Consider the following 14279-nt stretch of genomic DNA (forward strand, 5'->3'; position numbering starts at 1 on the left):
GAGTCCTAAATACTGCTCAATAATGACATCCACTGCATAAGGTTACCCGAGGTCTCCAAGTCACCTAGGACACTACTTCACATCAATGTTTTCATCAACAGCCTATTGCAGGCTAGTTCTTTCGTCCAAATGTTTTGGTGTTTTGATGGCAGCGAGGTGATTTACGACTCTCAGGATGTATTTGGTTGTTAAATTAATCTCCAGGAAATATGTCCCAGATGACAAGAATCCTGGAGTATGAAATAGTTACGAAGTGGGAGTCCCTTGATCCTTTGAGGCTGAACATACAGTCTGAAACATATCGATCTCAAAATTAGAATATGTTCTGTAGGCTTCAGTTAATGTAAAAAAAATCCTGGCGGAAGGGTAACACCACGTTGCAAAAGAATCAGCTACCTGTTTCTGGTAACAGGTTTTCTGATGAGTACGTCATCAAAACGCAGATATGCTATCTTTTGAAATTTCAGTAGGAGTAGAGGCAAAAAAAACTAATTCCAGTAATGGACACTGGGTGGCGCCAGAACAACCCCCAATCCCGGAGAACCCAAAGATTTCACAAAAGGACAACACGGCTCAATAAAGATCCGTCTCGCACCCCAAACTACTCTAGACTCGTCATCTCTGCAAACTTTATCAGCGCCACCAGTATTTTTTTTTTTTTTGCAGCAGCCACGTAGCCTTTCACTAGGGGCCCTCCCCGCAAACTGATCCAAACTCTTGTAGTGGAAGGCATAACATTCTTCATTTGAGCAGGGTGTTATAGGTGGGGCAGACAAAACACTAATTTTTGGGGCCCGGCCTTGATGTTCCTCAGCAGAGCAAGAGAGAAAACATAAAAGGAGGAATGAGAAAGATGGAAAGAGTGGCAAAGGGAGAAAGCAGTGTTGAAAAATAACCCATAAGGAGGAGATAAAAAGGCAGGGAGTGTCTGATGGCGGATGAAAAAGAAATGAGATGTAATCAGGACTACATAGTTTCAGCATCCGCCTTATTCGCAGGGTTTACAACTGGCTTCTGAGTAAAACGTTGGGCCCGAAACTTATTGTTTTACCAATAAACAAAAAGATAAAATAGATTTTAACAGGCTGCTTGTTAGCTAGCTAGAGAGGCCATCCCACCCACCTAACCTAGGCAGACTCTCCTCCGCATATTAACTCCCACAGCCCCCAAGTTGGGGGTTCAATACCCTCCCTAACATTTGGGATGCAATGTTTAACCTTGCCTCAAATAGGACTAAGTTGGGGGGGTGGGGGGGACCAGCTACTACCTTGTAGGTCAGAGTAACAGATCTCTTGCTCAGTTGTGCATGGTCAAAATACCACCTCTTTTGAGACTTCATTTTCTACAGCACCCAATGCAGAATCTGAGTCAGAAAAAAAAATCAGCAAGAACACGGAAGCCCCAAAACAAAATATACCACTTTGCCAGAGATACCCCAAGAGCACTCCAATGAGCAAAACCAATGATACTTACAGCGTTAACATGGAGACAAAATGGGTGATGTTTGGTACGACACCATCAAGAGAACACATCTGATGTGACCTGGCAGAGTTCCTGGTTATGGAATGTATGCAAATTCGCGATCAATTTGAGCACCAAAAGACTAACAACGCATTAAATGGATAACAGCACAAAGACCTTCCGACTCACAAGAAGTCCCCATGTCAATTTTACTGCTGTAGATCATGTCTGAGGTATGGAACATGAAGACTTCCACAATGTTACTGCACAGATGGCGGGAAGGAAGGTACTGATATGTAAATCACCCTAAGTTCTGCAGACTTTCAAGTGGCCTCCACAAACCACACAGCTGTACACATCCCCATAACGCAGGATACTACTGAAGGGTATAATTGTCCAATACCAGTGTCATCTCATTGTGGGTTCACTTTACACCTTGCTTGGGCACACATATTTTTGCTTAGTTTAGGCCTGTGTACTTCCCCTATATATATATATGTGCTCAGATTTCACTTATTCATTTGTAGTTAGCCTGTTTTTCAGAGGGGATGTTTCATTTTTCTAATCAGCTGTGTTTCTGCAAATGAGTTATTTACATGCATGATATTTCACCATGAACCTCTGCTCAAGGCTGACAAGTACAGTACATGATACTCCAGCTACCAGTGTCAGCACAAGAATACCTAAACAGTCCGACACTTTGACACATGCCCACATCAGGTCTGTGTCACAGAACAGAAATAGGTTTCTTATAAAAACACTGCACAGGCCAAGGGAAAACAGGGAGCTAATGCCAGCCGGGATATCCTTCCACGCTGCATGCCATTTCACTGCTGACCTCAGCCCTGGCTCAACAACCAGCCAAGGAAACAACAGATAGTCCCCCAATTTCCAGGAAATGGGGGTGGGTGCTCCTCTCATGGACTAAGTATGGCTAGACTGGGTAATCACCGCTATGCTCTCGCTTAGGAGTTGGGTAGAATTCATATATGTATATGAATTTATTTTCTTCTCACTGGTCACAACAATCCTAATCCTGTTATGCGTCAGTGCTCTAATAATTGCAGCTTCTATTTTATTGTAGATTACGGTCTTTACAAAAAATATATATTGAAAACCATTGTGCATCTTTTCTTTGGCCTAGGTGTGTGTATGGTACCTTTGCTAATGAGATAAAGGGGTGAGATTTGTCGACCTTAACTTCCCCAGAGAAGTCAGAGTCATGTGTCAAGCTGCCACAAATCACCTTTGCTGTCTAGGTGAGGTTCTGCTAGCTAGCCAAAAGGGTTGGGCTAACAGCTGCCAAGACAGTATGGGATTGACTCAGTCAACCTCAAACGGTGGTGCTGCTGTCCCAAATCCAGCAGTCTCGTTCCAATAACTAGTCCTACAACAACCTGGGGCGAACACTGAAGAATGAGCTCAACCATGAATACACTGTTTTAGGAAACTACCGCTACAGACATGTACGGAGTTATTGAGAATGTACAAATTTGTTCAGCAGGCAAGCACAATTACTTCTGCCCGATTCATCAATCTCTTCCAAAACCTTGTGAGGAAGACCAAAAGAAAAATCACTAGGTTTTATCACTGCCTTGAATGCCTGAAATACTGAAATGAAATGAATGAGCTTTCAACAAAGACCGGTCTACTGGAAAAGGGCAATGGGTCCTGGTGGAATATTCGTCAACAGATGAGGACATTTTCCCCTATTTACTAACATCAGTGTCAGAGCACCACCAAAAGAAGGACAAAAGCTCTGAATTATGGCTTGGCGTCAAATTCTGTGTGACACCTCTGCTGTTTTAGCAAGGAAACAAAGGAAAAAAAATAATTCTCAGACTTGGTTGAAGAGAGAGTAGGGACCTACGCCTCAAGAAGTTAAAGGAGCCTGCTGGAATTTTATGGACCTTCCGCTCCATAGTCATCAGCAGAATCTATTACCCTGCCAATGGAAAATCCTGATCTGGAAATCGTGTCCAGAATGACCTGGAGCTAGTTGGTCACAGACCCATTACTAAAAACAGAGCACCGCTGCAAGCCTTATGAGCTTTGCTGTGAAAAACAATCACCTGAGGCTGAATTAAAATAGTTTTTTTTAAACTTTGCTCCCCAAAATGCCTCCAGAAGTGGACAAGGGAAACATATGTTTGGACCGTATACCAAACTAACCTCTTCGGCCAGATTTTGATATCACAATGGGGAAGCCACTGGGTTGAAGCCTCAGCAGCAGCTTTTCCAGTGTCAAATGGAAAAATAACGCATTATCCCAAAATTATAAAACCCAAACAAGGAGCCCCTGCCCCAGTGAGGTGAATTGTGTTCCCTCACTGGTACAGTCAACAGACTGAGTTACCAGTGTACCGCTGAGGGAGGGGAAGAGGGAGTGGTCAATCCAGATTACTATAGTCCCACAACCAGCAGAACACAACCTGGCAGACATTTATTTGAATGGACAAAGGGAATAGTGGGCAAGTATTCACTATGAAGTCCCAATGGAGCCTTATAGTATCAGACTTTAATCGGAGGACATAAGTCATCATCAAGAAGTGATTGAGAACCCATAGGAACAGGGGAGTCAACTACAGTCACTGATGGCACCAGTTCTAAATCTAAGATAGAGTTATGTTTTCCACTTGATCAACCTGATCTTTCTGTAAACCCTTTGGCTAGAAGAGTGTTTCTTGTGGGTCTGGAAACAAGACAACCACCAACAGACACATAACCCACACCAGCTACTGCCTGTGATGGCACATTGCCTCCTAATCCTTAAGGGGCAGAGGAGTGGTGAAGCAAGCACCCATTGGGCACAGAATGGATTAGGGGTGATGCAGGCTTATGGTCACCTTAAACTGTAAACTTTAGACTTGGGACTTCTGCAGGTCTTTCTGGGATCAGGGGCAGTCCTTATTCTTGAACAGCTGAGTGCACCTCCACACAGTAATAGCAGCATGAAGACTTTGTACACTTTATAGGGTGCAGTCAATTCTGGACGGAAAATTGTGAAAACACATCTCCCCATGTCTGCTGCAGTTTTCTTCTACAATGGAACAAAGTACTCCTTGGTGCCCCCATGAGAGAAGAACCAAGTAAAGGGTGAGTCAACTGGTACCATATACCTCCCTAGTGGCCAAGCTGGGAACTGGGTCCAAAATAAAGGAGCCGGGAGGAGAGGGATAAAAGGCAGTAATTTAGAAAAAGGCTACCTACAGATTTTATAGAGGCAGACAAATGCATACGGAGAGTAGCATGCCCAAAATGGACACAGCAAGCAATCAAAAGGAACCACACTCTTGTGGCACATACATAATGGCCTAAATGAACACCACCATTCAAAAGGCCACTTACAAAGCACACAAAGTGCATACACTTCTCATAAATGTTCCATATAGGGTTAGGGAACGAGTCCCAGACTTGGACAATGGATGGACCTACATGATGACAACCAAAATGCCCAAAAGTGCCTGGAACACATCCAGAGCCCTGCAAGACTGCAGAGCCCTCTCTAGAAGAAAAGTATTACGTTAAATAGGAAAATGCACCAGGTCATGGTAATTATTTTTGTTTGGACAATACAAATGTGCAAAAACAGAAGTTATGCTACCACTACTAAATACTTATACCAATAAATCACAATTATATTTGGAATGGAGCATCAAACCAAGGCCTTCAGGTTTCTACTCTACTTAAAATTACTTTCACTGTGAAAATAAATACTTTTGAGAAGAAACATTTCCACATATGTACATTTAAACACCTTTCCCAATCCCACCATGTTCTTAAGGTTACCTGAATGATAAAGGTCTTGTCTCCGAAACCGGGAGTCATTCCCAAGATGCTCATATAAGACGCTTCATTGATAAAGTTCTCGATACCATGAAACACACCACGACCTGTGGCAGAAATACGACCATGGATACCTCCTTGGCTGATGGGCTTTCCAGTTACACAGGCATGGGCATTAATATCCTGCAAGAGAAGCAATCATTTTATTCACAAAGTGACTCACTGCATTTTAAGAGGCGCCAAGTCAGGACGAATAGATGGGAGAAGCTTTGAGAGCCTCAAGTATAAGGACGCACACAAATCTGCAGTACGTTACAGCTAGCATAGTAACCCTAGATATCTCATGAGATATGCCCTACAGGAATCACTGATATACAGGGCTGGCATTTCCATTAATACACCTGACAATAAGAGACCAATATACACAAAGGAGGTACAAACTGGAATCGCTGCAAGTGACAGGTGAACAGTGTTTTTTGCGCACTCCAAGGTACTGCAGTTTGTGATTGGACACTGATGAGTGAGACCCTTTCAGACACCAGCCACACATCTCACCTGATTGTGGCTAAGCACACATCTTATGCAATGGTAAGCGATTCTTCTGCCCCGTTTCCCAGTACTATGGCAGCCAACTCTTAGTCATAGACACAAAGATTCTCAAAAATGGTGGATGGGCCGCAAAGAAACTCCATTGAACAACTTCAGGAACAAATACTTAGACACAGGGCATGTTCCGTTTTAGGAAGACATACTTAATCACAGACACGTTACATAATGGTTCATGACCCAGGAAAGCGAGATTTACTCTTTTGCAAGAGGAACATCCAATGAGTTAAACCACCTGAATTCAGTAAGGAAACTATTTGAGAGGTTTTCCCCAAAGCACAAGTAATAGAGACTGCAAGGCGCTCCTCCTCCCACTCCCCGAGCAAGATCAAAGTGCCTATGGCACGCAAGGAACAGCACACCCGTGGATTAATGCTGCTTTACCTGCCAAACTCATGTTAAATGAAATTAAGATGGCAGTTACTTTTATTGCTGGAATACTCACCATATGCATCAGTTTTACGAACTATCTTTTTCATATCAGGACATACAGTCAAATTACATGATGTGAATTATGTGTGGAGTGGACGTAGGGCCAGATGTAGGAAAGCATTTGCGAGTCGCAAACGGCAAAAATTGCCGTTTGCGACTCGCAAATCGCATTTTCCTATTCAGAAATGCATATTGCGAGTCGGGATCGACTCGCAAAATGCATTTTAGAATCGCAAATAGGAAGGGGTGTTCCCTTCCTTTTTGTGATTCGGAGTGGTATGCAATACCATTTGCGACCGCATATGCGGTCGCAAATGGTGTCGCAGTTACCATCCACTTGAAGTGGATGGTAACCCACTCGCAAATTGGAAGGGGTCCCCATGGGGCCCCTTCCCCTTTGTGAATGGACCCAAAACTATTTTTTCAGGGCAGGTAGTGGTCCAAGGGACCACTACCTGCCCTGAAAAAATACCGAAACTAAAGGTTTCGGTTTATTTTATTTTTTAAGTGCAGCTCGTTTTCCTTTAAGGAAAAAGGGCTACACTTAAAAAAAAAAAAAAAAAAAAACTGCTTTATTTAAAAGCAGTCACGAACATGGAGCTCTGCTGACTACAGCAAGCCTCCATGTTTGCGAGTGCCTATAGTCGGTATGGGGCCGCAATTTGCGACCCACCTCATTAAAATTAATGAGGTGGGTCTCTGCGACCCCATACCGACTCGCAGACGCTGTCTGAGACGGAAGGACTCGCAATTTGCAACTCGCAAATTGGATTTTTGCTACATCTGGCCCGTAGTGTAGATAATACTTTTAGCTGTACTGCTGAAGCATCAAACTACAACAGCAAAACTAAGAAAACATACTACAGGCAGCTTTAACAACCATAAAGACAAGTTCATGACAGAGTATCATAACATGTCACCATCTTACTTTCAGCTGTATTAACCGGCTTATACCAAAGGGTTTCTACACATCAATATCACCACTGATTGACAGTGGAAGGAAGTTTGCTTGTTAAGTTTCCAGATCACTAGAAGTTGGTACAGGATTACAAATACTGACCCATATGCCAGTGTCCAAACAGTCACCTGGAATCTTATAGATCTATAAAAATGGTCCAGGATTATAAATTAAAAAAAAACATGAGTAGCCAATAAAGATATTTTTAGTCCACACACGAAACCAGGGATTATTAATATACTGTTAAAGCCATTGTGATGCAAAGGAGCCTAGAGAGTAGGGCGTCAAATTGTTTGTAAGGAAATTGTCACTTTCCATAATCATTGTATTGCCTACTGTCTTGGTGCAGATTTTAGGTTGTGCACACTTCTGTCATCTATTACTGGGCAGGAAAAAGTACAAGTTATTTTTCTCTTTCTTTGTTTTGGCTTCAGAAATTGCTCGTCATTACATCATCCTGAAGCTCACAACTGATCAGGATACAGACCGTCCACCTCGGTGTTCCTTTGAAACAAGTGTAAAGTGTATAGATTACCATCTTGCAGTGTACTGGGAGGTGCAAAGGTCACTTGAAAAATGCAGGCAGCCAAACCAGTTGTTTTGATAAACTCATTTTGTTTGGAGCCTGCATCTAAAATAGGTTCACATCCTGTGCATAGACTGTGAGGCAGTGCCTTAATCGCCCTGTAGATGGAAGAATGCTGTAAGGGTGGCTCAACAGGGATTTCTGCTCGGCCACCCCAGAAGTGAGGGTCCACCACGTTCAAAGCTGAGCTAAACGTATTCAAGTGCCTAGTTCAACACTTACCGTTGCCTGCCACCTACAGGCTGGAGACAGACTTGCACCATTTAGACATCTACAGTATCTGGTGCATTCCCTGCAGCAATATCCAAAACAGTTCCTGTATGCAGGGCAAAGTGAGCTTTTTTGGGGATGGGATGGTGGTGGGTACAGCAACCCCAGGTTTGCCTTATTATGTCACGACAGAATGTGGGCGTTTTCTCCCAGCGGGTGTGGAAGATCTGTGGACCATTTCTGAATGTGGCCACCAAGGCGGACACAGACAGGATAATTTACTGGCAGAATGTATTCTGAGGGGTTGAGCTAAATAGGATGGCCTCCTCCAACCCCATGCTCTGAGGCACTTTATATCCTAGAAAGCTTTTACCCAACAGCCCATCTGGGTCCAGTCAGGAAAACTACAATCCCTCACGGAGGCAGGAGGGACAATTACAAAAGGTAGGTGTATGGCTGTTCTTTTATCGCAGATCATTGAATCCAGCCCACTGATCAACTCGAATCAATATACCAACTTGAAATTCCAAACAACTTGTATGTATGCCAAGTGGATCATGCCGCTGTTTAGCAATTTCAGCAAGAGGTTTGTTACTGAGAAAAGCCCATGTGGCGTTATTCAGAATGGAAACGTAATCTACGTGGACAATTAGTATGGGCTTAACAAGGGTGTATACATTATATTATTCATCTCGGCAGGTTGATTCGGATAAGGGTTTCCTCCAATTTTGATAGTCAATACTATATGAAGATTCTTGCATCAGCATCTGATGAATTTTCGTGTGATCCTCTACAAAGATGTATTTGAACTGCTTTTCACATTTTGGTCATGAAATATGTGAGCTAGAAGGAGCTTGCACCAGTGGAAGACTGCGACCTAAAAAGTGATAGATATTTGGGGGATACTTCAAGGCAATGGAAGTAAAGACTGGACATAACCATATCATCATTATGGTAGGCAGTATTAAAAGTACTTTGTATTTTTTATTGTGTATGCAAAACCTACAACTTGCAGCACCTAGAATACGGAAGCACAGTAGCCTATCTATTATTTACAAAAGTTGCAAGTGGAAATGTATCTAATACAATGGACAGAGTGGCTTCCTGGTGTCATCAAGAACAAAGCATTTCAAAACTACATGTCCACATTTTGGATTTTAGAACTACAACCACAGGAAAACCCTGCTTATACACACCACATAAGACATCGGCAATAAGGGGCCTTATCAGACGGGAGCTTAATACTGGAAATAAACAAATCTATTCAAGTTGATTTGGGGAGGGGGGGGGGGGGAGGGTAAACTACTTAACAACTTTCCCACAGTTCATGTAATCAATTTTAGAAATAGCTGTCAGTAGGAAACTGCACGGTCCACTATGCCAAGTACTGTAATAGAAAGCATTTTAATGAGCAACACCAACAAAGCGACTATATAGGCAATCTGCCATCCTGCGCTAAAATGTCTGCCAATGACCTGATTCAGCATTTGAGTGAAAGGAAGGATTGGCAGTCTTAACACACATGCTAGTGTTTTTGCCTTTTTGAATGCTAAATAGAGAACGGAGTAGCATTTTAGTCAAATTCAAATGCCAGACAAGTGCAGTATGTTTAAGAATCTTAGACCATGCTTCATTTCTTACATCAGGAGGCATGAAGTAAAGTGAAAGCATATCCGATACAAGAAACGTACTTCTGGTTTGCTGAACTAAGTAAATTAAGTTGTAGAAACTAAAAAACATTTTAACTACTCAGAAGAGAAAAACTATTTTACATGCTACCTGCCTTCCCTGCTCATGGAAAATTCGCACATCTTCCTGCAAACTGAATGAAGGGTGCGGGGAGGTGGGGAAATCAGGCAAAGCAAGTCACGTGGCATCTTTCGTCTCTGGAGCTTGTAGTCTGGGTGGGCTGTTGAAAGTGTAGTGTACAGTTACTAGATAGCAGGTGCCGAAGCCTTGACAAGTCGATAAAACAGGTTGTGGGAGGTATCTTTGCAGTGCTAAGGGTCAGCAGGACAGTGTCATTAGGACAAGCCTTGAAGTAGTTAGGTGCAGGTTGACTGTCCCTAAAACATCCTAAAGCCAGAGCTCTGGAGGAATCAATGTGGGGTAGTAGCGCCCCTCTTCCAGGACAGACCAGAGTGACAGTGTCCAGCAGTCATAATCAATACGTTTTTCAGGCTAGAACCGGTTTTCGGAGAAGGTGTTTTGGCTAGAGGAAATGTGACTCCTGTCTTGACTATAGTCTGCATCAAAACAGAAGAGAAGAGGGAGAGGGAGAGAACGACTGGGGGGGGGGGGGGGGGGCAGACATAAAAGCTGTGTTTTTGAAAAGCTCACACATCAGAGAAGCACAGGGCTAAGTGGAAAAACAACTGCTCTCCCGTATCTCTGCCATTTTGATGCCCTCGCAGGTGTTTTAAAGTTATAGGTAGGTCTCCTTCTTGTTTTTTTTTTTGCTTACAAAAAGGTAAGTAACATGCGACTACCCCACTATTTGTGAAAGTGGAAGCTCTCTGTAAGGAAATTCTAACCTCAAAATGCACCCTGTTTACCATTGCTTTTAATCATGACTAAGTAGACCCTGAGAATAAACATAGTTTAGGTGTCCCTTAGCCCTTTCTACACCTCTATTAGCTCCAATCTATGCATCTCACATAAGTTTCACTTATACAGCACTTTTTCATTAAAACATCTTTGACAAAGAGCAACTTTGTGAGGAACGAGGAGCTGCCCAATGATAAAGCATTCACCCAATTACGTGGGTGAGTGTCCTTGCTCCTAAATTAATTGATTTGTTTTCTGACTCATCATACATCAGGGGTGATGAATAGGGCCTTTACCCTGTTCTTGTTAGGGACCGCCTTTATCCATTCTCTTACATTAGAGAGCATGTATGCTAGAGCTTGATCGCTCCCAGTCTCCCTTTTTGTCTTAGTTTGCTTCTGGATGGGCCCATACCATGCACATAACTAGATTGCTTTAGAAGTGCCTCAAAAAACCAAGTCAATGCAAATAGATTTTTTACTCAGACTTCCTCCTACCACCATACTACATTCTCTGCGACCTAGGATAGGTCAGAACTTCCACGGTCATTCATGTATTACACCAAAACACTTCACACACAGGCTCAAAACAGTGGACAACACTACCATTCACCGGCACAGTTTAGCATGCAGGCACAGTGGGTGAGTGCCTCAGGACCCAAAATAGGGGTAGTAAACATTATATAAATACTACAATACTGTTTTGACACTCCCACACAAGCATTAAACCTTTGTGCATAATAGTTAGCCATACTTATCTACTATGCTGGGAGGTCTTCAGGGATACAATTCACAAGGCAGGTGCCAATATACGCTGCATCTTTTAGCACATTAACTAATGAACGTCAGTAAAAGTTGAGAGTTAAAAATTAGAAAAGACTGCAAAACATCCTTGTCTGTAAGGCAAGAAAACCCGGTGTACTAAATATGGAGTGATCAAATTACTATCTGAATAGAATTAAGAAAGAATCAGCATGTCAAAATTACGAATTAGTGGTCGATTCCTCGGTCAATTAAGCTACCGAGCATTCAAAGAAGTAAACTGTGCTTCGATAATTTAGAATCTTCCAAGGTTACATGCACTGTTTCATTGGGATTTTGAGGGCGTCCAAGACATGACTTGACAGCTTTCGTGGAAAGACTTGCGGTCCTAAGTATTGTAATGTAAAGATGTGGGATGTAGGAATAGAAATATACAAAAAGCCATGCTAATGGAGAGTACTGAATACCAGTACTGAGGTGCTCACCGAGACAAGTCAAAGTTCTGAACTAATGGACGTGGAAAAAAAAAAAAAAGCCAAACACACACACACACACACACGTTGTCTTTCAAACGCTTCAGAGAACTTGATTGGGGGCGGAGCAGAACACAGTGGATTGCTAGGAAAGCAATAGATCAACTACGCCCAAGATACTTAAAATCACAAGCCCCTGCCAAATTTGATTCAGTTAAGGAAATGTCTGAATAGTTTAGTTTTCCCAGGAGGTTGTAGTTTAGTTCAGATTTCAAGTTCTGGCTCAGGATGTTCCAGAGTGAGTCCCTTAAGTCCCACTGATCTGACTTGGTGGTTCTCCTCATTAAACGATTGTTGGCTGGTCCATAACGTGGATGCTAAGTGGATGGCTCTGCCAGGGCCATAGTGGGGTGCCAGTTCAGCAGGTGAACCGGGTCACTCCCCCAGTACACTTTATAGGCTATGCACATGAACTTGACGTTGATCCTAGCACTGAGCCAATAAAGTGTTTAAGGGTAGGTTTCATGAGACCATAAAGGCAATGTTGTAGTAGCTGAGGCGCAACAGGACGAGGGCTCTTTGGTCAGCTCATTTCTGTTGTCAGAGGTGTGGAAAGATTTTTTTTGTTTTAAACAGGATAAAGGTGTATGTTAGCTCCCAGCCTCTGCACTGATTCAGGGAGCAAGAGATAGTTTACCAGTTTTCACTTTAGAAGCGAAAGTGAGGAGGTTTTGCTATCCAACCAGAGAGGATCAGACTCATCAGCATATATTTTAAAGTTCATTTGGTACTCCGTAAATATAAAAAAAAGACACTAGAGAGGGCCGATCTTTAACGTATGCCACAGCACAGAAACTGTGAACTATTTCAACAAACTAATTATGTCACGCTCTATGCTAAAACATTTTTTTTCTGAAAATTAAGATGCATGCCACACCAACCTATTGATCTTCTAAAAGATTATATAGGTCACACGTCCTCATCTGAAAGTATCAGGGTGCCACAAAAGCTAAATCACTTCGGGGAGCGTTAGAGAAGTGACTTTGCTTTACTGTGAACATTCCAGTACGTGAAGCGTAAAGAAAGGGGGGGGGTGTACGAGGGAAAATACAATCTGCCAAAGACCCTAGAACTCTTTTTTTGTCCTAAAAGTGATAAAGACGAAAGGAGGGCAACTCCGTTTGGAAATCTTATAAAAGTTAGACGTACCAAAAGTTGATTGAAAATAATTCAGAAAAAGGACAATAAAAAGGGCTAGATTTATTGTTAGCATGTTAGATAACATTTGCAGTGCTTTGAAGCTAACTGTATTTTACACTTAAACGTTTATATTTTCAAACTTTACATTTTCCAATGGTTTTCTCCCAGCTGACACCACTCTATAGTGCTGTTAAGTTGAAAAGGGTGATGGCCACGTACCAATTTGACTACAGATCATCCTTGCTCTCCAGTCCTGGCACTCTAGGTCCATGCCAGTTTGGTTAAAACCTCCTTCAAAAAATGACAGTCTACCAATAGACCACAGCCCCTGAATGACAATCACAATTGGTATGATGTACTGCATATAACAGGTAAACAAGAAAATTTAGTGCACACTGAATCTAAACAGCCTATTCAAGCAAGTCTGAAAGGAGCTACAGAAACCCCGATTCCAAAAGCAGATTTCCCTTTGCGTTTTACTTCAGGAAATGGCAACTTTACTCATTGCAGGGCTTCCATGAGAGACAGATTTCTGGGAATCCATGCTTAATGCACCAACAACCTCACAGCATGTAGAATTTCCTTCGTAGCCTTGCTTTTGGGGATGCCGAACCCCATCCTCCAGGAAACAAACATTAAAATGGAGTTCTATACTGAATGTAAATGTTTCTTATAGGAAGCAAACAGAATCCGGTTGTCATGGCCAGGAAATAGGGCGCCACCTCAGCAATCGAGCATTTAGCTTTCAGCAACAACTCTTTTGCCTTGAAACATGCAGAGACCTTGTCATGACTGTTTAAATATGTGGCACAATCTAGTAACTCAGAAAAGAGATCGGCTCCGACCCTTCCACCTGGAACAGCTCACCCACAGTGGCCCACTGCACTAGGAAAAGCCCCCACCCCCACGGACCACACACGTAATCTGGGCATCATCCTGGACTAATTTTTATCCACAACCCACCGAGTCAACGCCGTCTCATCATGCTTCCACACCCTCCAACGCCTGCGAAAAGTTTTCAAGTGGATACCCTCCAACAAGAGGAAGACAGTCATCCATGGACTCGTCACTAGCAAACTGGACAACGACAAGGCACTATGCCGGCATCACCAAAAAAAACTACAAGACTACAAACAATAAAGAATGCAGCAGCCAGACTCATCCTGGACATTCCCCGACATAGCCACATCGCCTCTCACTTCAGAGACCTACACTGGCTCCCAGTCAACAAGCGCATCACATACAAACTCCTGATCCAC

At 42.8% G+C, this 14279-nt stretch overlaps 1 protein-coding gene across 1 annotated transcript in view; it reads right to left on the bottom strand.

Moving 5' to 3' along the window:
- GLUD1 (glutamate dehydrogenase 1) overlaps positions 1–14279 on the bottom strand; it is a 181279-nt gene that overhangs the window by 80856 nt on the left and 86144 nt on the right. Inside the window, exon 6 of the mRNA XM_069240627.1 lies at positions 5251–5430. Coding sequence (XP_069096728.1) covers positions 5251–5430 — 180 coding nt within the window. The remainder of the gene's footprint in view (positions 1–5250; positions 5431–14279) is intronic.

Source organism: Pleurodeles waltl, chromosome 6 (genome assembly GCF_031143425.1).
Source record: "Pleurodeles waltl isolate 20211129_DDA chromosome 6, aPleWal1.hap1.20221129, whole genome shotgun sequence".
Lineage (NCBI taxonomy): Eukaryota > Metazoa > Chordata > Amphibia > Caudata > Salamandridae > Pleurodeles > Pleurodeles waltl.